Genomic DNA, 26,819 nt, shown 5'->3' on the forward strand with positions numbered 1-26,819 from the left:
ACCTCTTGCTAGTTCCACTGTTGGTACTGAGCTGGAGGGAGAGTTCTCATAATTGTGTCCAGCTTATAATTCACATCCTTCAGTTGTCTCTCCAAATCTTCTGTATATCTAGAAAGTCTAAAAATAACAAAGGAGATCGAGGTAGTTTTGGAATTTTTGCCTTTGTGAAGCTGATAGCTACCCATAGGGCATAAAATTCCGCAAAATCAAAAGAAAACTGATTAGTCACTTAGCAGTCTAATAGTACATACTGATTCAGGTATAAATTCCATTGAATTCATTGTGTAAATGTAAATTTCATTGAGTTCAATAAAATATCCAGATCAATAGGCAGCCTAAATCTTTCCCCCACAAATAATGTTGTAAAGATATACATTTTATATACATTAGGGACAATATATAAGCTAATTTTTAAACTGAACAGTTTTTTTACGTTAATAACAAACAGCCATTTTCTTTAGAACCCAAAATGCCTCAGTTGAATGACTCTATCAAAGGAGGACAATACCTGACCTAGAACTATTAGCATTAACAGTTGCTAACTGCAGCGTTACAAGTACACCAATATATAATATGAATTAAAAGCTAGATCTCTAAATTCACATTTATTGGACAACATAATGATGTCTGAGAGCCACACTGAGAACACTGATGCAATGTGGGAAGCCAAGATTTGTTGATATTTCAGTTTGGGAGTTTTATTTTATAAAATACATTATGATTGTGCCAGGAATTATATTTTGTGTGAAGATTCCACTTTAAATGTGGAACCTCAAATTGGGGACCTCAAATTGATCTACTGTGATCTAAAAGGTCTACAAAGCTCTACAAAGACTGAAGACCACTGGGGTTATGATGTAAACAGCAACAAACCTCTGAAAGTCCCTTGCAGAAACTGTGTCATACTGTCCTGAGGAAATCTGCTGCCTCATGAGATCCTGCAAAGAGAATTGGTCAGTATGATGACAGGATTCAAAAGAAAAGAGAAACGGTTATTCTCTCTGGGATTGGCAGATTTTATTTGTTTATCAAATTTGTATAGTTGCTATCTTACAGAAAGTGAATTTGGGCAAGGAACAAACCTATTGCATTTATTTAAAAACATTTAAAAACATTAACAATAAAAGCAGAATGAAATAAGAAAAACCATAGACGGAGGGATTTGCTAGGCCTGCCTGCCTGCATAATCAGATCTTGAGGGAATTTGAAAGCTCAAGAGTGATGAGGCTGACCACATCTTTGGGGGTGGGGGAGAAGATTCCTCAATACAGACATCATGGCACAAAAGGTACCTGCCAAATGTAGCTCTCTAGTTCAGGGGTGTCAAACTGGCAGCCCATGGACCAGATACATCAGGCACAGCCATGCCCACCCCAGCTCCACAAGGGGAGAAAACAGCAAAACGTCACGATGCCAATGTGACATGGCAAGTTTGACACCTGTGCTCTAGATGAACATGCCTCTTCTATTAAATCTGGCGGGACAGGTAGATGAAGTTTGGAAGAGGGAGTCCCTTAAATATTCCGGTCCCATGCCATGTAAGTATTTAAAGATCAACACCAGCACCTTGAACTGAACCCAAAAGCAAACCGGTAACTAATGCAGGTTGTGCAGCAGAGGTGTAATATAAGTTCCCAGGAACATACCTAACTGCTTGCACCACTGCATTTTGTACTAGATGAAGTTTCCACAGACCCATGTACAGCACATTGCAGTAATCCAACTATATGTACAGATGATCAGAAATGAGTGTCCCTAGTAGGCCCCCTTGATCCAGGAATGAATGCAATTGGGGCACAACACAAAGTTGTGCAAAGGTTTTCCTAGCCACAACTGCCACTTGCTTTATAAGCAAGAGTCCCAAGCTCCTTTTTCAAAAGGAGATTGGACTTTGAATATGTTTTGCTTCTCATCCAAGAAGCTTCTTCTGACTGAATGATGGGTAATTCAGAATTAAAGATGCTTCTTGGATGACAAGCAAAAAACAGTCCAGTTGCTTTTTGAAAAATCATCTTTGGACAACCATGACCTGGATGACTAAGTATCTCCACAGACATTGAACAGGAATTGTGACTTTAAGAGGACCCATAGAACTATATGCTCATATGATTCCCAGGACGTGGGCCAGTTGATATGCAAAATAAATGTATATATGTTGATAAAATATCCAGTACATCTGTCCCTAGCAAAGGGAGCAGACATTTTAAATAAAGAACATTAAATTCCTACACAAAATAGCTGAATAACAATTCATGAAGCTGAATCTCTTCTATAAATGGAACAAAGATGAAAACTTTTATTCTAACATAGGTTAATCAACACAACACAGACAACAGCCAGAATATGTTTTTTGTTAAAGTGTTGTGGTATTATTCACATTTCTAAATTGGTATTTATAATCCCTCCCCCCTACCTGTTTATGTGTATGTATGTGTTATGTATTTACTCTCAGATACGTACATAAAATCAGATGAAAGTTTATGCAAAATAAATTTGCTAAGTAAATATAACCCACTGAAAGTAAATGTCTTAATCCTCTTTCTTTCTTTTTTTCTTTCTTTTTTGTCAAATGGAAAGCAGCATGTGACTCTTACCTTGTCACCAATTCTGGAAACATCCCTACTTGTATCCAGTCTAGAGATGGTCATACAAAGGGGGAATAAAACCAAAGAATTTATTTAGGTACATTTTAATGCTCATACACTACCAAAGAAAGAGAGAGAGAGGGAGGGAGAGGAAGAGGGAAGGAGGGAGATAGATATATTTATTTTTATTTATTTATTTATTTGATTTGTCAATCACTTACAAGACAATAGGTATAAGGATAAACATAATTATGAATACAAGAAATAAGTACATATAAGAAAAATAAAAGAAACAATAGGACAAGGATGGTAGGCACTTTGGTGCGCTTATGCTGATGAAATTAATCTAAATTGAAATAACGAATATGCTTGTTTCTACTAGACAGGACTGATCATAGGCTACATTGTACACAGTCAATAATGTCTCTTGTTGTTTGCTTTATCTTCTTCCTTGGGGAGCTTGCTGCTCCTGCTGTTTTGTCAAAATGAGAAAGCTCCATTGCATTATTGCAAAAGAAGCTCAGGCCTTTTCTGGATGTGCACGCTTTCATCAGACTGATGGTTTGACAACCTCCCCCCGACCCCCTCTCTTTTCCCCGGCAGCTGCTGCTGCCTTTCTGTCTCACAGTGACATCTATTTCAAGTTGATATGATGCTACTGCCTTCAACATTTTCCATTCCTCATAGTCAGCAACTGATGAAGTAGATGTAAATGCGGATAGGAAAATATTAAATGCAAACAACAAAAATTGACCCCTTCCATCATAGCACAGTACCTTTCCAGTTTGCCCTCCAAGTGTAATTGTATAGTCCATTCAGCTTGGTTTATTGGTTGTTTTTAATTGGCAAAGAAAACCCAAGCAGCATGAACTTAAAGACAACTTTTAAATAAGTGTGCAATGTATGGATTTAAAATAGCATCCATCACATTTAGTTCGATCATTTTTTGTTATTGTTATTATTCGATCTGTATGACATTTATTCCATTCAGAAACCTTATAGCTAACGAAACATACAATACAAATATAAAAAGGTTTCTTGGTCCCAAGCCACATAGGGCTACCTCAAATAAACCTGATTATTTGAATTACACTTAGAAACCTATCAATAACCAATGGAGGGCCCACAGAAAAGGTGAAATAATGATCAGGATGGCAACTTTTGTCAACAAGCGAGCCACTGCATTTAGGACTAATTGGAAGGTTTTGTATGGTTTTCAGTAGCAGCTCCTGAAGAGCTTATTACAGAAATTCAGACAAATTGTGTTAATGACAGCAGTTACTGAATTCAGGTCTCGGGCTCCCAGAAGAGCTGCAATTGGCATACAAAGCAAAGCTGGGAAACGTCTTGCTTGGCCATTAGGCAGTAGCTATGCATAGAAAAGGACTCCCAAGTTGCGGTCCTGCTATATCAGGTGCAGCTTCACCTTGGTGAGAGACAACCTTGAGCTGGAAGGGAACCATGATGTGCAAGCAGCAACTCTATATCGCTAGGGATCAATTTCAAGTTGTTTCATCTCACAGGGTTTCCAACAGTTTCCAGATGCCTGGGCAAAATGTCTGTGGCTTTTCTGACTGAGCCCAGGATTGCAATATAAAGCTGAAGATTGACAGCCTATTGCCAGTATTACATTGTAAATTACCAAATGACCTCTTCCAACAGCTTCACATAGAGGTTGAAGCACCAACTTATGTAATACTTATAAGGAGACAGCTGTTCACTCTTACCTCACTAAGTCAGGTATTACAGCAGCTCAGAGTCCCAAATGAGACTTGTGACTGACTACATTAATTACTAAGGCATTGGGGGAGATAGGGAATGAGGAAGAGGTCTCCGTGTCCATATATTGTACAATGTTGTAATGTATAACTTCAGTTATTTTTCCACTAGCGGTTTACAATCTCTTCTGCCCCGATAGAACTATAGCAATGGTCAGGATGATACTATAAAGACATTCTAAGCCACAAGCAGCAGAAAGCCCTTAGTTGAATTAGGTCCATGTTGTCATTTTAAGAAGCTGAATTTTGAAATGATGATTTGGAGAGATTTACTGTTTGCAGTTGTGATTTAGTGTGATGTTTGATAGAAACCCATGGCTTCTTTGTGGTTCCCTATCCTGGACCTAGGTAGGCAGGTTTTCTAACTTTTTAGGTCAGTGAACAGCTTTGAAATACTGAGAACAGGTAAAAGACCCAGTGCCAAGTGGGAAATGGGAATAGCAATAGCACTTAGACTTATATACCGTTTCACAGTGCTTTACAGCCCCTCTAAGCAGTTTAAAGAGTCAGCATATTGCCCCAATCTGGATCCTCATTTTACCAGCCTCAGAAGGATGGAAGGCTGAGTCAACCTTGAGCCTGGTGAGATTTGAACTGCCAAATTTCAGGCAGCCGGCAGTCAACAAAAGTAACCTACAGTACTGCACTCCAACCACTGTACCACATCTCATAATATGATGACTCCTTCTTACCTGGTTGTAACCCAGAATCACGTATAATCTTTACTTCCAGTAATAGTATTGATCTTGTGATTATACAGGGACTTTTAGAAAGCAAGGTAGAGAGTGGCTACCAGCCAGTATTTTATTTCAAAAACCTGCTCATAAACACAACAGGAATAAGCTGAAATAAGAGGGACCTCCTGGAAGCAATCACATTGGTCTGCTGATAAATGAGTGTTTTATGGTTGACAGGAAGCATCTTGAGAGCTTTTTGTGGGAGATGACCTTGGAAATCCCAACCCGCCTTAGTGGCCTGTAAACATTTGGTTCTCTGACATCAGGATGCCTCCTCATCTATCCTGAAGGGTCTCGCTCAGTGGAACAAAAACATTGGTATCCACCATTCTTTAGGATCATATGTCTTAATAAGAAAATTAGCTAGAAAATTAAAGAAAAATGGCAGTATTCCTAAAATTTGATACCCACTTTTTCAAATATACATCTTCTGTCTCTGGTGCCTGTCTCTTCAGTTTGAGTTTGACTAAAGCTTTATTGTAACCCTAAACAAAACAAAACAAAAATAGGATTGTTAAATGGAAATAGTTGTGATATCATAGTTGTGCTATGTACAAGCTTCAGTGGAGGAATGTAGCAAACGCTAGTCAAGCTTAATTTGATTAAAAGGTACAAAAGGATTTTAGCATGCACCAAATTCTTCAATGAAAAAACAACAGTTTCCTTTTGTCCTGAAAATATAACATATTACAGTTGCTCCTTCTCGTAAAGATTGAAACATACTTATAAGGTGGATGCAGTTAAACAAAATCCCAAGAAAATTAGTATTATTGAAACTGGAAATTAAGTTTTAGTCATATGTATGTATGTTTTAGTCATATGTATGTATGTATGACCAGCAGAAGAAAAATTGAGTAACATTAGCACATGGCTAAGTTATTTCTAAACAGTTTACAGGTGGAAGAACATCTGCTGAATTACACAAAAAGCCAAGGCAGCATTTACGATTATAAGCACAAAAAAGCAAATCTCCAATTTAGAATAATGCCAGTCCCTCTTTAACTTTTCTTTGTTTACTGCTCATTCTGTTGAACATTTCGGGAGAACACAAATGATAACATAGTGTAATATAGCCCTTGAGCTGGTCATTTAAAACAATTCGCATGGGTTAAGTAAATTACTGTAGGATTAATTAGGGTTGGAATGGAGAAAGGATAATTGAACAACTGAACAGTTAGTTTGAGCAGAAAACTTAAGCAAGAAGAAAAAGCCAACTCAATAAAACATTGGACTTATTTCTGCAACTAAAGATCCTCCTGAATATTCAATTATTCAAACCATGAATTTATTTACTGGATTTATATCACATCTTTCTTTCAGAAATGGCTCTATGGAGGGCTTAAAATAAAATAAATAAACATCAAATATAAAAAATCTGAAAACACAAAATCAAACAAGCAAAAGTGCTATGTAATATGACACAAAACATATATACTATAGGTCAGTCATAACCATAATTGGGCCCATAATTTCAGTCATAGATCATGATAGTCATTAAGCAGGTGATCATATAATTGCACTTGATTGTACAACTTTTGAAGGAATCATTAAATAAATGTAACATAAGTAACTGTTTGCTATTGGGCCTTTTTTTAGCAAGACATCACAAATCACTAACAATTCAAATGTTGTTAAGATAGGATCCCTCACTTCAGTTTTCTGCAAAAATGTCATAAACTGCTGTCATGTGAGCAGAATGCTGCAAATGACTGTAAATGAGGTTGATTGATCAGAACCCAAAATGCAATCACATGACTGCATGCGGAGTGCCAGTCATCAGAATTTACAGAATTACAGCCAGGTAGTAATCAAGTGGTCACGTAAGCAATCTTTCAGTGTTACGATGGATCCCCCCAAATCTAGAAAATCTAGATCATTAGTAGCTTTGGGGGGATCCATCGTAACACTGAATGATTGCTTACGTGACCACTTGATTACTACCTGGCTGTAATTCTATAAAAATCTTCATTTCATGTCACAATTTCTCTGGGAAAAATGTTTCACAAGTAGGTATCACTAACAAAGGAATCCTTTCTTAACCACAACACTTCAGTTGACAGAGATTTGAAAACAGGACCTCTCAAGGAAATCTCAATGTTCAGATAAATTAAAAGTAGCATTTTATAAAATTTTATAATTGAGGACTGGAATTTTGAAACTGGACCTGGAAGCAACCTGAGAGTTGGGGCAGCTGAAAAAGCACCAGTTTTTGTTTGAAATACTCAGTTCTATTTAAAGACATAGCAATTCCATTCTGGACCAACTGAAATTTCCTTATCCATGTTATTTGTAATTGCACACAATAAGTATCTGGCAATGAGGAAAACAGACAATTACAGAGGCATAGATAATTGTTATCACTTGTTTCCAGTCAGACAAATTTAAAGTTGGTACATGGGAAATATGCTTTAAGCCACAAGAATCACTTTAGTCTCTCATAAATCTGAAATCTTGAAGGGAATGTGAGTCTCATCTACAGCAAACTCATCACCCTACAATTTAGGTAGCTAAATTGGCCCCTGAGAACACCACTGATTTCTCTAATTTGAGGCCCCCTTCATTCTCAACCAAACTGATGCTGATTCTGGACGGTCCCAGCATCTCTGAGAATCAAAAACAAAGCAGGCCATTCTTCACAAACTTGTGAAGCTTCAGAGCAACCCTCTGGACAATCTCTTAGCGCTCTCACAAAAGAAGCTAGACAACGTATGAAAAAGAACAAAACCTTCTGGAATTCAAAAGCAGCAATTATCTTGCAGTAACTATCCAGAAATAGAACTACTGTTAGAAAATGCCTCTCCCACACAATCAGAAGGGGTTCTGGAGAATTACCTGGATTGTGCTCCTATTGACTTTTCGCTAGAGAAACTTAACTTTGCAGGATGAATAAGCAAGCGTTTGTATGTTTTCTGCACGTTCATTTCTGTATTAAAAATACTGCACTATCATAAATCATGGTCAGAAGAAAAGGTTTAAAGACACCTTCCGATCAGAATAGGAGCAACATTATCCCAAGACAGATAATTTTGGCTTATATGGGAATCCATTATAGGGGACTGAAGGGCAATTTTACTTTCTTTCACAGACAGCAATAAAGCATCTCTCCTTTTATTCTGTAAAGTATCAATGAAGCAGCAAAGGTCTATTCACTGCTATTCATGTGCCCTGAAAAGCAAATTCAAGAAATACAATTTCTTGTAATGTAAGAAATGTACAAAGCATTTTTTAAAATAAGGAATTGAGAAAAAACAGGATCAGTAGCATTTAACTATTCCTTGAACTAAACATTTCAATGTAGCCAGATTATAAATGAGCAGGACATGGTTTAAGTTCTTACCTGTTTTATAAGATCACTGATCTCAAATTCTTTGCTTGGAATTACTGAAAAGTCAGCTTTCACTTCAGAATACGTATCATTAATGATCGCCAAAAACATGTTCTACATGGGAGGAGGAAAACAATGTGAACAAACAATGCATAAATATGCAATAATCTCAAAGATGTTCCAAAGCTAAGCATATCAATTCCAGGATAATCAATAATACAGACCAGTATTAACTTTTTTTTCTTAAATACAGCATTCATATTAGAATATATCATGTTTATAGTAGCCTAGCTCAGTGTTTCTCAACCTTGGCAACATTTAAGATGTGTGGACTTCAACTCCCAGAATTGAAAAGCAAGCATTTCCTTATTGCACAGGCAGCAAAGGAGTGAATCTTGTGGGTTGGCATTCCTGATTGTTACTTATCATTTGCATAGTAAAAATACTTTTCTTGAGAACCTGATGAGGATACAGGACTCAGTCTGACCTTAACCAGGAAGTTCAAAGCAAGCTTCACAACCAATATTACTCATGAGATCTGGCTAGTGAAAGAATTTTGCCCAAACCTGTCACTCTGAATGAAAGCAAGAATATTTCAGAGATGGATATGGGATTTTGCCCAATATACCAGTTGAAGCTGAATATCTAGTGGGCTTATCCAGAGCTAATTTATTCAGAAGGAAGCATTCTCTTTTTTTATGTCAGTAAATTATAACAATGAAAACCCTGACCCTGAACAGTTTAATTCACTTGGAAGGATGTAGGTTGACTTTACTTTGATTTTCTCATCTTCTTAGATCTCAGTAGAAATCATGAATAACATTTGTATCCTTGAGGGTCATGCCTGCTTTCACATGAACTACATCTAATAATAACCCAAGATTAATCTGAGAAAATTGGTGGAGTTACTTAATAAACAAAAACCCAATCTCTCATATCCAACTCCAGTATTCTAATTTCACTTTTTGAACCTTAAATTATACATATAATGGGAGCAAGGATACCTTTATCAAATATTACAACTTTCAGAAAATGTTTGATATTCTTGGGAAACTATGCATCGATTCTTTTGTAAGACTGTGGACCTAAGCATTATATTCTTCTGCATCTAGGAAATATACATTTTTACCGGGAAACAGGCTATCTTTTACAGGGATTTGAATGCTTTTGAAGTGTTTTTCACACCTGAAGGATTAGAAGAATTAGCTACACCTGTTGAAAAAATGCAATTGTGCCACTAATAATATTTTTGACAATGATAGGTATTAGGATTAGGCAAGAATGACCCATATCGCTACAGATATTCTGAGTCTTTCAGATTCAAAATCTCTTTATTCATCAGAAATTTCAGGATTAATCATCTTTCTTTATTTGTTAAATCTATTTGCTGCCTATTTCATTGTGGGCTACTCTAGGCAGCTTACAACAATAAAAAAGAAGAAAATGAAAGGAATGTAAACGGAAGTAAAATAGAACCCATAAAATAAACAATGGAAAAGGAACACAATGATAATACATCAATATGAAAACCAAAAAAATAGTTGGGTAGACAGTAGAGAGCGGGAAGGGGAGGTCGAGTCTGCCATCAATCCAGTGGCCACTTCCAGTGAGGAATTCCCATTTGGTCCCAAGGCTAACCAGCAGAGCCAGGACTTCTTAGGCTTATATATAGGATTATATTCTTAGAGGTTAGGGTTATGTATTTTAGAGTCCACTTAAAAAGATACATTAATTATGGGCCTCTCCACACCAAAACCAGACAACATGCATCTTCTATCCAATTGTTGTCAGGATGTTTGCAACCCTGGCAAAGTAATCCCAATTTTGCAAACTGATTCAGTTATCCAAGACTGCACTTACCAGCAATACAAAGAATACAAAGAATACAAAGGTGATGAAGTAAATTGGTCCAAGAATTCGATTGGCATGTTCTATGTCGGCAAAATTAAAATCTCCAAGTACAATACGAAACTGGGTAAAACTTAGGAGGAAGCAAAAAACATACTAAGCATGAGATTCTATGATTCTCACTAAGGTTGCAATCCTGTATAGTTATTTGGTATCACTGGACACAGAACTTAGTTTGGAGTTAACAAAGTTTTCATACTTGTGTAAACAAATAATTCCTTACCGTTTTAGATGTTGGCTAACAACTCTCCTAAAGCTGTCCAATGATATCCAAGAAACCGAAGAAGATATTTAGAAAAAAAATTACAATCATGACACTGGTTGTGCTCTGCTTGCAGAGCTATCCCAAGTAAAACCTACTCGATTTGCTTCTGAAAGTTATCTAAATTGGGAAATGATTTACTTTCAAGGAAACCTTGAATTCAGTATGAACAGGTTGAAATTATGTAACCAATTAGATTAATCTGAACAATATCAAGGAGTACATAAATTTGGGGACAAAAGCCACAGAACAGCAGATTTTTTTTTCTCCTACCCACCCTTAAAACAATTGGCAAGGAGTAGAGTATCACTCTGATAATTAATTTAATAATTAATTTCCCCAAGGGGGCCACATGAGAAACTGGGATTGTTGTTGGAGGGCCGCCATTGCTGCCCTGCCTCAGGCTGCATAGAAACATTCAAAAGAGTCCGTATGTAGCCTGTGAACTCTAAAACACCTGTAATGGAAGATTTCTAAGAATTATTTCACTTTTCTAATTCACCCATTTTGAGAAGGGCTCCTGGAATTCAGAAGCATCAATTAATCCCAGAACTCCACAAGAGGCTACTACAGATAGTCTCGGTCTTATAACTGTTCACTTAATATCAGTTCAAATTAACTACTTTGGAAAGGATGTTTTACAGCCTGTAAAGCATGTTTAATGGTCATAAAGCATCACTTTCCAGTGGTTACAGGACCATGATCTGGGTGCTTAGCAACCTGCTTGCTTTTACAACCAGTTGCCAAATGCTCCATAGTCATGTGATCGCTATATAATCTTCTCTGCCAGCATACCCAGAAAGCCAACTGGGAAGCCAGCAGGGAAGTGCTCAGAAAAAATCCCTCTTATTTTGGGGCGCTGACTTTCTCTCATCTCTTCAGTAAGCAGCTCTTTCACTCTGAAAGAGTTGCCTGCCAAAGAATTGAGCTCCATGACCGCTTGGATTTGAGCTTTGAAATACAAACAACCAAAGAGCTCAAATCCTTTGGCAGTCAACCTTTTGCTTTTACCTTAAAAACAGGAAATATTTAATATAAGAAAAAGGATTACTAGACACAAATGATTTCCTTGCTCTGATACATTACAATTTTGCCATTGGGAAAGTAGAATAATAATAAGAGAACGGTAGAAGGATATTCATGTTAATGGTTTTCGTTTGTACAACTGTTAGAAAGATTTAAAGTAAGTGAAACAATTTTTGATTTGGAACAATGCAAAACTGAATTTGAAATTGAACTGTATACAAATGAAGATCATATTATTGCTAACATGTGTAAACTTGAAATATGAAGACGAAAGAATGTATGATAAAATAATCTACAGCTGATTATAATATACACATACAGATTAGTGGGAGAACAAATGGTAGAAAGGATTGAAGTTTACACTATGGTATATGAATTTGTATAAAACAATGTATTGTTGGTACATGTAACTGAAAAAACATACTTCAAATGCTGAAAATGTAACCAAAAAGAAGGTATGTTTTACCATGATTGTAACCTGTAAAAAAGCTAGAAAATTTTAGACGCAATTACATACAGCAATACAGAAGATTTTAAAGACATCCATATAACTAAAACCAGAACCAATTAGGGGTGGGATGAACTGATAGATAAGCATCTGGAATAGAATTATGGAACTCTGTTTTTATATATGCTGACTGCCTATATAGGATATTGCATGCACCAGGAGTGCTGTAATTACAGTTGTTGAGCAAAGCAGTCATGTCCTTTGCTCAACAACTTGGTCAAAGACCATGTTTAACATCCCAATTGTGCTTATCAGTTGACGATCAGCTGTATCAAGTGTTTCACGTACTTGGCCCTCCTCTAAAGAAAATCCTGCTCTAACTAATGACACAGTGAAACAACAACTGTATTAGATAACTTGGCAAGTTCCATACATGCAATTCTGAAAAGTGGAAAACTCATCCACTTGGGACCCAAAGACCAAGTAGCCCAGCTGCGCGTAGGCAAAGAAGATGATGAAAAACATGATGGCAAATCCTATGATGTCTTTAGCACAACGGGATAAAGTAGAAGACAGCTGAGTCATTGTCTTGTTAAAACTTATGTATTTAAATATCTGGAAGACAAAAAAATAGAGGGCATTATAATGTGGATAAGATCCAACTCTACCCTATACACTTAAATCTTAAAAAGAGTTTTCACATCTCTCTCAGGAAATCAATATTAAACTGTAAAACCAGTTAGTTTGAGATTAAAGGACTAAAGGAACAAAAGGATCCACCAAAGGGTTTATAGAAGGATTCCTGTTACATTCACAGGTTGTTTCTCTGAATATTCTAGAATCTAGATTGTTACAGCTAATCACTGATTCCCAGCTAATCACCAATTTGTCAGCTTCTAGTCCATTTCCAGTCCTGATTGACAAGGCCTGGTTATAACCTTTAGAACCCTCATTGACTATGATCTACTATATCTGAAAAAGCTTCCTCCGCATGAGTTGCAGGTTAGGATATCAATCGGGAGCAGAATTTTCGTTGCTTAGCTAAGTGATCATTAAAGGAAACATCATGTGACCATGCCACTTAATGACACCAGCTCTGGTTGTGGTCATTAGGCAAGGACTGCATGTGACTGTGACGTGAGCTGATGAAACTGTCCCAAAGTAGCAGGTCAGTAGGGAGGCAGGTGATGCTATGAGGCAGGGATATCAAACTCAAGGCCCACAAGCTGGATCCAGCCCACAGAGTGCTTAGATCTGGCCCATGGAGCTGCTCTGGAAACAGCAAAGGACTGACCCATGGTGCCTCTGCCAGCAAAAACAGAGCTTGGGAGGGTCTGTTTTCAGCTGCGATGGCCTCCATCAGCCCTTTGCCAGTGAAAATGGAGTTTTTTCTGGCAGAGGGCTGCAGGAGGCCATCGCAGCTGAAAACGGAGCCTGGAAGGGCCATGTTAGACTGTAAGACGTCAAGCTGGCCATGCCTGCACTGGCCAGACCCACCCCAGCCACGCCTATTTGGCTCCCTGAGGTCAAACACAAACTTGATGTGGCCCTCAATGAAATTGAATTTGACACCCCTGCTATGGAGTATGGGAAGGTGACATAAATAGATGCTACAGGCAGACATGTAGTGTTTTTTTAAAAAACTTAGTTTACTATGCCACTGGTTCTATTGTGATTTCTTATTCTCTGTCACCATGTTGATAAAGCAAAAACAGCAGCCACATTCCAGGACAGAAACCTGATCAAATTAGCATGAGTGAGGGAAAACATGCAAATGTTCCTTAAACTTTACAATGGCTAGAATGTTTTGTTGTCTTTTTATACTTTGTTGTGGTTAATTTTAAAAAACACACACATTATGACACCAAATTAGGTTAACAGCAGTACCTTTATCCATGCAAAGAAGACATTCACTGAAATCATATTATTATAACGGGTCTGCCAAAATCCAAGAAAATAAAAGTCTGGATAAGAATCTGAATTGGAGAGCAGATTTTCCATAAGGCTGGATACCTCAATCGTTCGATAAATATTGAAAGCAATAGCAAACAAGGACAACTGAATGAGGGAAAAAGCAGAGGGTGGCAAGGCTACAATTGAGAAAATCAATTTATGTTTACAAAGCTCATAATTATTAATATTAAAGAATGTAGGTAAAATACTTGTGTGACTTCAATGACTTTATGAAACATCATACTCTGCTATTCAGTATTTTAGCGTTTAGTGATTTTTCTTCTAAAGGGAAGCCTTTCTAAACTAGTAATAAAATCCATTTATTTGACATTTTATATAAGCTGCCTTATGCAAAATTACTGTGGAGGCATCCAACAACTATACTCCAAATTAAAACATAGCATAAATGCAACAAAAGCAGAAAGCAAAGCAAAACATTATATTCAGCACAATCAATAATTCCTATGATGGCCATCCATTATCAGTCGGTGCCATAAGCACTCCTGGAACACATAGTAATACTGATTTTAGTTGTTTTCAAAATATAAGGAGGATAGGAGCCACATGTACTCGCAAGGGGGGAGCAATATTCCAAAACATAGAAGCTGCTAGAGAGAAGGCCTATTGTATATAATAGAATACTCTTTATTGGCCAAGTGTTGGCCAATAATAATTGGACACACAAGGAATTTGTCTTGGTGCATGTGCTCCTTATCCCCCATCCCCTCCTACTTATGACTGTATGACTGTAACTTTGTCGCTTGTATCCTAACTATTTATACTGACTGTTTCCTAGTATGATTTGATTGCTTACTGTACCCTATGATTATTATTAAGTGTTGTACCTTATGATTCTTGACTCTTGACAAATGTATCTTTTTTTTATGTACACTGAGAGCACATACACCAAGACAAATTCCTTGTGTGTCCAATCACACGTGCAATAAAGAATTCTATCTATCTATCTATGACCTCACCCAGGGGTTTCATATACATGTTAAACAGAAGGTAGGTAGGTAGGTAGGCAGACAGACAGACAGATTTCTACTCTCCTCTTATCCACCTTGGCACCATTTTCTACCTTAATGACACGGAAATGCTGAAACTTACCAAGAGCAATAACATATCCAACCAATTCCAAGCATCTCTAAAATAATCTCCTTTCAGTTTCCGTAATTTTATGAACTCTTGAATGAGGAATGTGAAGATGAAAAGACAGAAGATGACTTCGCAGGAGGCTAGAAAATAATCATAATAGGTGACGTATCTGAGAAGTTTTACAGAGTGGAACTGCCAAGAAGGGATTATGCCACCTGTTGCAGGAAACTCCATAGTCAGCCTGTGAAAGTAAAAAAAAAAAAATAGAGAGAGATGCCCTCTGTGTATCCGGGAGAACGGTGGGTGATGTCCTACCTCCTAAGATGTAAGCTAAAGAAACTATGACAAACCCCACCCCAGGAATATAGGTGCTGCTGCTATTCGACTTTGCACAACTAATGATCATAGCAGTTTGTTTGTTTTTAATTATACAAATATGAATTTTGATGATAATGATAATGATGATGATTTGGTGTATTTAAACTGAAGTAAAAAAGAAAAAAACCCAGCATAAGATAACAGGAAAGAGATCTTCATGGAATTCCTGACTTAAGGAATGCAGCTCAACAGAGGCATGCAATGTCAGTTGCTTACAAGATGATAGGTATAAGTATAAACAGGAGTAAAAATACAGGAAATAAGTACAAATAAATGGGGACAACAGGACAGGCACGGGAGGCACGATGGTGCACTTATGCACGACCCTTACAGACCTCTTAGGAATGGGGTGAGGTCAATAGTGGATAGTTTGAGGTTAAAGGAGTGGGGGTTAGAGGATGTAACAACAGAGTCAGGTAATGCATTCCAGGCATTGACCACTCTGTTGCCGAAGTCATACTTTCTGCAATCAAGTTTGGAGCGGTTTACATTGGGTTTGTATCTGTTGTGTGCCAGAAGTCCAGAATGAAGATGTTAAATTTTGAGTTGACAGAGCAAGTAAAGGCAGAAGAATGAGATATGGACTGTAATTTTGAAGAGTATGTTCTATAAGTAGAAGCTCGATATGTAAATAGGAATTAAGAGATGGAGAAGCTCTAGACCTGAAGATCCCTGAATGAAGGAGAGTGTCTACAAGAAATGCGTGAAGGAAATATCTGGTGACAATCGTTATATCCAATCAAAATTGTAGCTGCTCAACTTACCATGTTCTTTTAATGCGGATTTTTCATGTGGAACTCAATCAAGTCATCCCCAACACGGCAGGTATTTCACTACATTTCTCTCAAAAGTAGGACACACATATACAGTGATTAGAAGAGCTCACCTGACTATGCAGAAGAGATTAACATTGGCATTGTACATTGAAAAATCAATGAAGACAACCCTTGTTCCTCGGGTGATCCAGCTGTGTTCCTTGAGGAAGGTTACCATCTGTAAACTTTGTCCCTTTGATTTGCTCAGGATGAACATAAATCCTCCGGTACTGTACAGGCCAATAAGGCCCCAATGCCAGGGAGCTAGTGTAGCAGAAGTGTAGTAGTGCCACCTGGTGGACAGGAGAGAATGAATCTAGTCTTTTACAGTTAAATGTCACAGCTTTCCAACAGTAAACAGTAAAGCATTTGTTATTGGTGCAAAGGGAAATCCTTTCCCCCATACAATGCAGATAAGGAGCAAGACACAATCAGGACCAAAGTGCAGATAGTCCTCAACTTCCAAAAACCATTTAGTGACCATTCAAAGTGACAAACAGCACTGGAAAAAAGTGACTTACAACCATTTTTCAAACTTACGCCCACTGTTGTATCTCCATGGTCACATGATCAAAATTCATATACTTGGCAACTGACTCATATTTACGATGGTTGCAGTAACCCGGAGTCATCTGATCACCTTTTGCAACCTTCTAACCAGCAAAGTCAACGAGGAAAGCAGAGTCACTTAACAACAATTACTACCCACTTGCCTTCAATCGAAGACCTGTATACTGCATGACTCAAAAAGAGGGCTGTGAAAATATTTAGACCCCTCACATCCCAGACATAAACTGTTTCAACTCCTTCCCTCAAAACGATGCTATAGAGCACTGCACACCAGAACAACTAGACTCAAGAACAGTTTTTTTCCCCAAAGCCATCACTCTGTTAAACAAATAATTCCCTCAACACTATCCAGCTATTTACAAAGTCTGCACTACTATTACTGTTAATCTTCTCATCACTCCTTATCACCCATCCCCTCACACTTGTCACTGTAGGACCGTAACTTTGTCACTTGTATCCTTACTATCTATATTGGCTGTTTCCTAGTATGATTTGATTGCTTATTGTACCCTATGACTATTATTAAGTGTTGTACCTTATGATTCTTGACGAATGTATCTTTTATATATACTGAGAGTATGTGCACCAAGACAACCGCACTTGGCAAGTAAAGAATTCTATTCTAACCATGTTACCAACTTAACAACTGCAACGATTCACAACTGTGGCAAGAAAGGTCGTAAAATGGGGGAAACTCAGTTAATAACCATCTTGCTGAGTAACATAAATTTCAGACTCGAGCTTAGCAGAAAATTATTAAATCATCTCACAGGCATGCATTGTTTCGGAGTTTGAACAATTTAAATAATGAAGTAATGGGATTTGTCTGAGAGGAAGTAGAATCCCATGATCAACCTGAGTTTGTTAAACTATATGTGAAATGAAGGCCTAAGGGGGAAAACAAACAAACCACCGAACCTGAGATGCCATTTATACTTACGCGGTATCATTTTTAAAGCCAAAGCTTTCTCTGTCTTCATGGTTGTAGCTATACTGCCCGTAGCATTCTCTCATAAATGCACGGAAAGAAGGATAGACAGAGCAAGTGTTGTTACGGACTTTCAATTGCCGGATCTGAGCTACTCCAAGAAGTAAGTTCTCATAGTAGATATGGCTACTGTTTCTGTAGCTACTTGTGGAGTTTTCAGTATACCAGGTGTTCCAATAAAGTCCATTCAGAAGTGGGCCTTCTAAAAACTATATGACATGAAAGAAGTTATTCAAATCATTTACAGGAGTCTAACATATCTGAATGCTCAAGGGCAGAATGGGAAACCATCCAAGCCTTGGGGTAAGGTGTGTTCATCTTCTTTGGCTTTACATCCATCTTGAAACGCAACGAAACCAATTGTCACATCACTTGAGGACATTTAGACATACGGAATCTCTTAGTATTATTTTGAACAGTTATTTTGAATTTTATTTGCAGGCAAGACCTACACACATCTGTTCAGAAGCAAGCCCCTCGGGCTTATTTCAGCTAAACCTGCACATAACCTAAGCCTAAAAAAAATCTTCTTCATAATCAATCTTCTGTGAACATGATCCCTTTCCGCCTTCTTGCATGAAGGATTGTTCCCACAGCCCTTTGGCCTACTACACAGCATCCTTTACAAATTGAATATCCGGTCATCGATCTTTTAAATCTCTAGTCTGAAGGAGAACATTTCCTGCAACCCTGAAGAACTACTGGCAACCAGTGTTGCCAATACTGGCTAGAAACTCAGTGCAAGGCAATCTGATATGCATGGAAGGCTGAAAAACAAGAGCTTGAACTTCTGCATTTAGTAGGATTGCCACCGAAAGGGAGCAGCCCAGAGGTCTAAAGACTGCATGTGGACTGTCAGTTGCCTATTCCTAAACTAAGCCAGAATTTAACCACAGTACACTGAACAAGCCAAAAAACCAGCCCAGGTCTAGTTAGGTTCGCATCAGAGGTAGTATTCAGCAGGTTCTGGAGAACTGGTAGCAGAAATTTTGAGTAGTCCAGAGAACCAGCAAATACCACCTCTGACTGGAGATTTTACAGTATCCTTCCCCTGCCACACCCACCAAGCCATGCCCACAGAACCGGTAGTAAAATTTTTTGAATCTCACCACTGCAGGAAACCAACATTTTTTAAAGAGCAAAGGTGGAAAGGAAACTTTACCTGCCAAAAGTCGGTGATGCTGCCCATAGTTTTGAAGATTGTCTTATCTTTATCCGAGAACGGGGTGTCCAAGAAGAGATTGGCCATTACTCTGTTTAGGTAATACATATCTGTGCTCACCATCCCAAACGTCACTGCAGAGAAATATATGCAGAAATTTGACCAGAGGAAATGAAACAGCAGGGCGGTTCAGATTGCTTAACACCCTTCCCCTGTTTATTCACTGGAAACCCAAAGTAAAGCGATTTCTGAAGTTCTAATGGGCCACAGCAAATATCAAAGGGGGAAAAGGCAATCATGCTCTATATCCGTGATGGCGAACCTACGGCACGTGTGCCGGAAGTGGCACGCAGATCCATCTCTGCCGGCACATGAGCCATCGCCCCGGCTCAGTTCCACTGCGCATGTGTGCATGCCTCCAAATAGCTGATTGTCGGGTATCTGCCATACATGCGTGGGGGCGGGGCACATGCAGGAGATGCACGGGGGGCATGTGCATGTGCAGGGGGAGCATGGCGGGGTTGTGTATGCATGTGCGGGGGGAGGGGAGCAGGAGGGGACACACGTGCATTGCATTATGGGTGCAGGCACGTGTGCACGCAAATGCACACTTCCGGCACGAGACGACGAAAAGGTTAGCTATCACTGCTCTATATCCAAGGACTTTGGTTTTTATGTAGAAACAGTTTACAAGGTATGCATCCCCCTTCATTCTTAAAAATCCCTACACCTTCTCCATCTTTCAGAGGAGCAAATGCTTTCTCCCAAGCTTCTCAACTTGTTGTCCGTGACTATATTGTAAAGGTTCAGCTGATGTCTTCTGATGATGTGTCCCTTGTTTCTCTGAACTTTTTTCATCCATTGCGTTGAAGATTCCTTCTTGACTGATTTACATGCACACTTCCTACTTCAAAAATTGTGTATTTGTGTGTCTCTATCTATCTATCAATCAATCAATCTATCATCTCCATCAAAATAGTGAAGTGGATTAACAATTTTAATTTTCTAGGGAAGCTGGCAGAGAAGATTGCCAATCAGATGATTGCAGAGCACTTAACAACCAGTTGTAAGTGCAAACGGTACCGAAATGATGCACCAAGGGGTTGTCATGACTTTGATAATAGCTGAAATGCTTACAGACTGTTCAAATGATTATTAAACAACTGGCCATAAATCAAGAATTACCTATCAACATATACACAAACTCATGGCAGTGAGCATATAAAGATAGTCCTCGGCTTACAATTTGTTTAGTGACCATTCAAAGTTACAATGGCACAAGCAAGTGACTTATGACCGTTGCATGGTCACATGATCAAAATTCAGGTGCTTAGCAACTGACTCCTATTTATGATGGTTACAGTGTCCTGGGATCATGTTGTGATCATCTTTTGTGACCTTCTGATAAACAAAGTCAGTGAGAAGCTGGATTCACTTAATTGTGTTACTAACTTGTTAACATTTAACAACTGTGGAAAGAAAGATTGTTAAATGGGGCAAAACTCACTTAGCAAATGTCTCATTCAGCAAGAAATTTTGGACTCAATTGTGGTTCTGAGGAGTGTATGTATGTGTGTGTATGTATGTACTGTATGTGTATGTATATGTGTGTGTGTATGTGTGTGTGTATGTATATGTATGTGTGTGTGTGCATATATATGTACGTATGTATGTATAGATAGATAGATAGATAGATAGATAGATAGATAGATAGAGATATTTTCTTAAGTTTTCATGGGTATTTATATGTATGGTATTCAGCTTTGTTCGGGTATTTTCCCACGTCATTATAGTTGTGCTTTTAATGTTGTAACAACGTTTCGGCAGAATCTCATCTGCCATCATCAGGCTTTGTATAGAGACGAACACAATACAGAAGCCTGATGATGGCAGATGAAATTCTGCCGAAACGTTGCTACAACTTTAAAAGCACAACTATAACGACATGGGAAAATACCCAAACAAAGCTGAATACCATACATATAGATACCCGTGAAAACTTAAGAAAATATGTTTGTATGTGTGTGTGTATATATACACACACACACACACACTTACATACATACATATTCGTGGATTTTCACGGGTACAGGTATGCGAGTCTTGCCATGTTTGGGTCTTTTCCCATGTAAGATTGAGAGTATCTTGGCGACATTTCGACAAGGTCCCACTCGCCATCTTCAGGCTGGTGCTTTCGGCTTCGTGCTTGTGCAAGCAAAGCGTGATCTGAGCTGCCGTCTCTATAAATACTGGTGGTGAGGTTGGCTGTGTTGTCATTTCTTAATTGGTTGATGGAGTGGCTGTTTGCAGTTTGGCTGGCTTTTTTGTAAGAACATGTGTAGCTGAGGTATTGGCTGTGTGTCTATCAGCCTCCTGTGTTGTAATGACCTGGGTAATGGCCTGTGTGTTGACTTTCTGAGTTCTATTGTTTTGACATCCTGGGTCTTGTGCTGTAATATCCTGGGTTGTAATGACCTGGGTCATGGGCTGTGTGATGACCTTCTGAGTTCTATTGTTGTGACATCCTGGGTCTTGTGCTGTAATCTCCTGGGCCGTTGGCTGTAACATCCTGAGGTTTTGTGGTGTAACCTCCTGAGTTCCGTGATATGATATCCTGAGTGGGTGGCTATGATGTGACGTTCCGGGTTTTGGTTTTGGAGTTTGAGGCCTGGCTATGTGTTCATGGCGTGTGTCCATTTGCTTGGTTTGGGGGTCGGGGTATGTGGCAGCTGGTGATGCAGCCATGGTCTGGTGTCTGGATGGTGGTTGCCTTACGTCTATGGGGAGGGTTTGGGTTTGAGTCCGGTGAGGAAGATTGGTGGTGGCATCATGTGTTGTTTTGGGTCCGGTTTTGGTTTTTGTGGCTGGGACTAGTTTGTTGATAAGGGCTACTTTACAGATGTCTGGTAGGCGGGAGGTATCATCCCATTTATTCATGTTATGGGATGTTTCTCTATTTCGATGGCTTCCCTGATTATTCTCTTGTTGAAGTGTTCAGTATTGGAGATTAATTTGGTTCCCTCAAAATTAATTTCATGTCCTGTGGCTTTAAGGTGCTGGAAAAGGGAGGAAGTATTTTCTTCTTTTCTGACTGCGTTTTTGTGTTCTACGATGCATGCATTTATTCTTCTGTTGGTATGTCCAATGTATGTGGCTGGGCAATTCTTGCATGGTATTTCATAAACTCCTTGGTTTTCTAGAGGGATCTTGTCTTTGGGTTTCTTAGGATGTTGGCTATTTTTTGGTGAGTGCCAAGGGCTGTCCTGATATTGTGCTTGTGGTGAATTTTGCTGATTTTATCTGTGGTGCCTTGATGTAAAAGGAGGGCAATACTGTTGTCCTGTTCTGTGTCTTGGGTTTCTGGGGGGTGTCTCCTTTAGGATTAGGTTGGTAATTGTGTTTCTTTGGAATCTGTTGGAAATTAATTATGTGAGGGCATGTAATTCTGTTCTTAGATGGTCTTTGTCAGGTAGGGGTTTGGTTCTGGAGATGAGGGTCTTGGCTATGGAGCTGATATGTGCAGGGTGGTGATGGGATTGTGCGTTTAAGTAGCAGTTGGTGTGTGTTTTCTTCCGGTGGATGGTGTTTCCTAGGGAGCCGTTGGATTTTTTGTAAATTAGGATGTCCAGGAAGGGAAGTTGGTTGTTGGCTTCTGTTTCCATGGTGAATTGTATTTTGGAGTGTAGGTTGTTGAGGTGTGTGAGGAAGTTGTCCAGTTTTTCTTTCCCATGTGACCAAATTACAAAAGTGTCATCTACATATCTGAGCCAGAGTTTGGGTTTGGGTTCGGATTTGTCTAGAGCATTGGTTTCAAAGTGTTCCATGTATAGCTTAGTGATGATGGGTCAGAGGGGTGATCCCATAGGTGCTCCTTCTATCTATTTGTATCTTTGTCCACTGTGGATGAAGTATGTGCTGGTTAGGCAGTGGTTGGTCAGATCTAGTATGTGCTGGGGGTGGGTGGGTTGTAGTTGTTTTGGACGGCTGTCAAGGCTTCTTTAACAGGTACTTGGGTGAAGAGGGATATGACATTGAAGCTCATGAGTAGGTCTCCGGGTTGTAGGTTTTATTTCTTTATTGTTTCTATGAAGTGGAAAGAGTTTTGTACGTGTGAGGTGATGGATTCTGTGTAGGGCTGGAGTTGTCTTGCCAAATTTCTTGCCAAACAACTCCAGCCCTACTAGCCATCTTCAGCACACCACACCTCCCCACCAGTATTTATAGAGGGACGGCAGCTCTGATCACACTTTGCTCGCACAAGCATGAAGCCAAAAGCACCAGCCTGAAGATGGCGAGTGGGACCTATATCTTTATAAAAAGCTTGAGAAATACATAATTAATTCTGTAGTTTTCATCACATAATCTTTCTAAGAAAAAATCCATTCCCTTTTCTGGACTTACATATACATAAATCAGTTAGAAAAATAATGTAGATCAATAGTTCTTGAAGAGTTGTCTTCATTTCCAGCTCTCTGCTATGAGTCAGTCGAGGTTTCATATTGCCTGTTAGTATATAATGTTCAGCAAGAAATCAAAAAAGGAATAACAGCTTAGAATGCTCAGAATTGCCCAGACCCAACCAAGCAAAAGAAACCCCCAAAGTACAAAAATAAAATTACAAATCCAGAAGTAGCTGCGATTCCAAATGTATTGTCCGTTTCTGACTTCGTTGCATATAACTAGATGGCTTACATTTTATGAAATGCAGTTCTGACAATCATTAATGTTGGTATTTAAAAAACAAAAAGTATAATCATTGGAACTTAAATCTTCAATACTGGTCTGTTTTAGAAGCTGAAATATTGTTGAAAACAACATTGTATTTTTCCACAAAGCATGAAAGCCGTCACTCTGAGAAGCAGAATGATTAGCATATTCCAGAAGACTGCCAAATTCTAATGCCCATCACCTCAAGGCAACTTAGGCAGTGGGCCATAATCCCAAAATCCTTAGCAAATGAAATGCCACTGCCTGGGCAGGAAATTGCAAAGATGGTATACACATTGTATCACATACTTGAACTGCAGATTTGTACACTGCTGCTGCTGAGCTCTGAACACGAGTCCTTTGCTTCCTCTACTCTCTGGCCCCGCCTTCTGCCTCCATGTTGATCCTCTTATTCCAGATTCTCCACATACTTTATAAAAAGGTCGGGGTATGTGGAAGCTGGTGATGCAGCCATGGTCTGGCTTCGAAATCAACATCCAACTTAAGTGTCCAAAGAAGCTGCCCAGTTCACCTACAGGGAAGGGCCACTTCCCCGATTTTGTGGTTTCTGTGTTTACTTTGGCTATAGACTGGGAATCAAAGCCACTGGTTTTTAATCCACTGTCTATATCAAGGGTCTCCAACCTTGGCAACTTTAAGACTTGTGAACTTCAACTCCCAGTTGGCTGAGGGATATTGGGAGTTGAAGTCCACAAGTCTTAAAGTTGCCAAGTTGGAGACCCTGGTCTATGTAGCATCTTTGGGTGACTGAGGAGGTTGGGTTTAACATCCTTTTGGCTTTAGAAAAAGTAATTAAATGAAAAAATTACGTTTATACTTCTTCCTATAGAAGGTAGAATCAGTATTTTGTTTTGTTTTTTTCTAAACTATCTATTTTATGGCTTAATTAAAGTTTCTAAGTGCATCCTATTAGAAAATAGCAGGAAACTATGCCAGCAATTTTTAACAGCAGTTGTTAGAGGTGCAGAAGTGAGGGACCAGGCTATAAAAAAAGGTTAAGCTTCAGGTTACCAACTTTTAGTCTATGGTATAATTGGTATGTGAATACAGCCAACTGTTTATTCAACATAGCACAACGAAGCAAAGTGTAAAGTATGGCTTACATGGTTGTCCAACAACTTAGAACTAGGTTTCATGCTGAACAAAGCCATGTTTGCAAAACATGCAGATATTCTGGATTCCCATGTCTCACTGAACCATAAACTATTCCCACAAGCCAGTTCACACAATGAAATGTGTGAGCTGAAATGTGATTGGGTGTTGTTGACTGTGTTGTACAACGGTGGATAGTAATCTCTATAGATTGGATGCACACAAAGGTATTTCACTCTGATGTCTTGATCATTGTCACTTATAGTGGGAAACGACATTTTTATTTGAACATCTTCAAGGAACAGGAAACCCCCAAACACCTGAGAAACGTGTGTAAACGCCACAGGCTCTTCAGTTATTCCACCTGTTACAGCAGCAACAACTAAACTACAGCGTTTAACAAGAACTATCTTCCTTTCTCGGGTGCAGTAAAATACACAGTTAAACACCCATCGGGGTCATTGGCACGGCTATTCAGACATCCATAGGCTCACTTCTAACGACCCCCGTTTGAGTTTTCGAAAAGAAACACCTGTATTTGCGAGTATAGCTACGGCAACCCGCCCCCCCCCCTCCACGATTCCCTCCTCCGCGTGCCCAAACCAAAGGTGAAGCCGGCGGGGAAAGGCCAAGGCAGGACCGTCGCTCTCCACTACAGAGCAAAGCCCAAGTACGGGCAGCGTACCCTAGCCAGTATTGGCCGGGCCTCTTCCCTCCCAGGCGGTCTCCCCTCCCGGGAAACCGACCCACCAAAACTACTTCGTTGCTCCACCGCGGATCCTGCCTCGCTCTGAGCCATGGCAAGGAGGGCTACGCCGCCGCTCCTCTCCGCCCTCCGCCTCGGAATAACGAACACACCCGCCGCTCTATCAGGGCGAAGGGAGGGGCGCGGACGGCTGTGCGCGAAAGCCGCCCTCGCCTTCCTTTGCGCGCAAGGCGTGATTGCGCCTTGCACCAAGGGACCAACTTTTAGCGGGCCAAGAGGTTTGGGAGTTCTGCAAAAATAGAAACTCGTTCTGCAAAACGTCTTGTAGGAGTTCGGTTCGGGTCGTCTTTCTTCTGAAATTCGGCCCATCTAGATCGGTTAAATTTTTTAAGCAGAGATCCTGCGGGCTGCTTCAGTGGCTGTGTTTCTACACATTGTTGCGCAAAACACAAATTACGTTAATGGAATAAATCATGATTATACCAATAGCTGTGGGTCGTAAGAATACAGCCAGCCGGTTTTATAGGTGAACCAAAAAAATTCTTCCTGCAGATACAGCGTTTTTTCCCCATTTTTATGCAGCATTTATTTTGATAGTTTCTGTAGTTGATGGGTAACCCAGAAAACTGTATTTAGATATGAACGTTCACTTGAAGTGCTGGGCTTCTTCTAAAGTGGAGGACGGCCTTTTTCATCATAAGGTGGACTGCCTCAGGAGATGGCAAGTAAGGATACGAACTCTTGGTTGTCATGTATATTAGCTGTCTGATTTTTCAGTTTAAGATTGTTTACAAGAGTTTGCCGTTTGGTAATGTGGCTCCTGTTCCTTATTCCCAAACTACAGATGATTTACATGCGTGATCAATAACAAGTTTTTTTCCCTTAAATGCCTTTTTAGGTTTCTTTATATTACTCTTTTCCAATTACTGTCACAGCCTAGTTTTTTACTTTGTTCAGTGCTTTTTACTGTAGTTTTTTTCTAAAGGACAATGCAAGAAACCATTTCACCCTTGCTGTCCCTCTTAATCGACAGAGATTTTAATATTTCTTGTAAATGTTATGACTTGGCATAGGAAGCCACTACAGATAAAAGGAGCTCTAGCTAAAAGCTCTCTAATTACAGTAAGAACCTCTTGACCCCCAAATTAAACATTTAAGTAGAATTTTTAGCATTCCTATCACTAGACCTTGTTTGCTGTGCTGCCTTAAGATACAGCATTGGTTATTTAATGGGTTCTTCTGAGCGGAACGAAAGCACTT

The 26,819-nt window shown here is 39.2% G+C and overlaps 1 protein-coding gene across 1 annotated transcript; it reads right to left on the bottom strand.

Moving 5' to 3' along the window:
- Window positions 1-25,928, bottom strand: PKD2L2 (polycystin 2 like 2, transient receptor potential cation channel). The gene is made up of 14 exons (XM_026696127.2): window positions 25,604-25,928; window positions 23,435-23,536; window positions 19,034-19,167; window positions 17,824-18,080; window positions 16,385-16,606; window positions 15,133-15,361; window positions 13,957-14,127; window positions 12,503-12,684; window positions 10,286-10,406; window positions 8,438-8,539; window positions 5,512-5,585; window positions 2,595-2,634; window positions 874-938; window positions 1-117 (listed from the first exon to the last, which is right to left on the bottom strand). Exons 1-14 carry the CDS (start codon window positions 25,926-25,928, stop codon window positions 9-11), a joined length of 2,133 nt encoding a protein of 710 aa, XP_026551912.2. The 3' UTR covers window positions 1-8.
- Window positions 25,929-26,819: the final 891 nt, after the last annotated feature.

The sequence above is a fragment of the Pseudonaja textilis genome, chromosome 2 (genome assembly GCF_049901715.1).
Source record: "Pseudonaja textilis isolate UNSWEBS1 chromosome 2, rPseTex1.2, whole genome shotgun sequence".
Taxonomy (NCBI): domain Eukaryota; kingdom Metazoa; phylum Chordata; class Lepidosauria; order Squamata; family Elapidae; genus Pseudonaja; species Pseudonaja textilis.

Excerpts from the sequence above, each read along its gene's own strand:
- PKD2L2 (XM_026696127.2), bottom strand. The coding sequence starts at position 25,928 with ATGGGCCGAATTTCAGAAGAAAGACGACCCGAACCGAACTCCTACAAG. Across the intron at positions 23,537-25,603 it reads GGAGCAACGAAGTAGTTTTG|GCAATATGAAACCTCGACTG; the intron begins GTGGGTCGGTTT and ends ATATACTAACAG. Across the intron at positions 18,081-19,033 it reads GCATCACCGACTTTTGGCAG|TTTTTAGAAGGCCCACTTCT; the intron begins GTAAAGTTTCCT and ends CATGTCATATAG.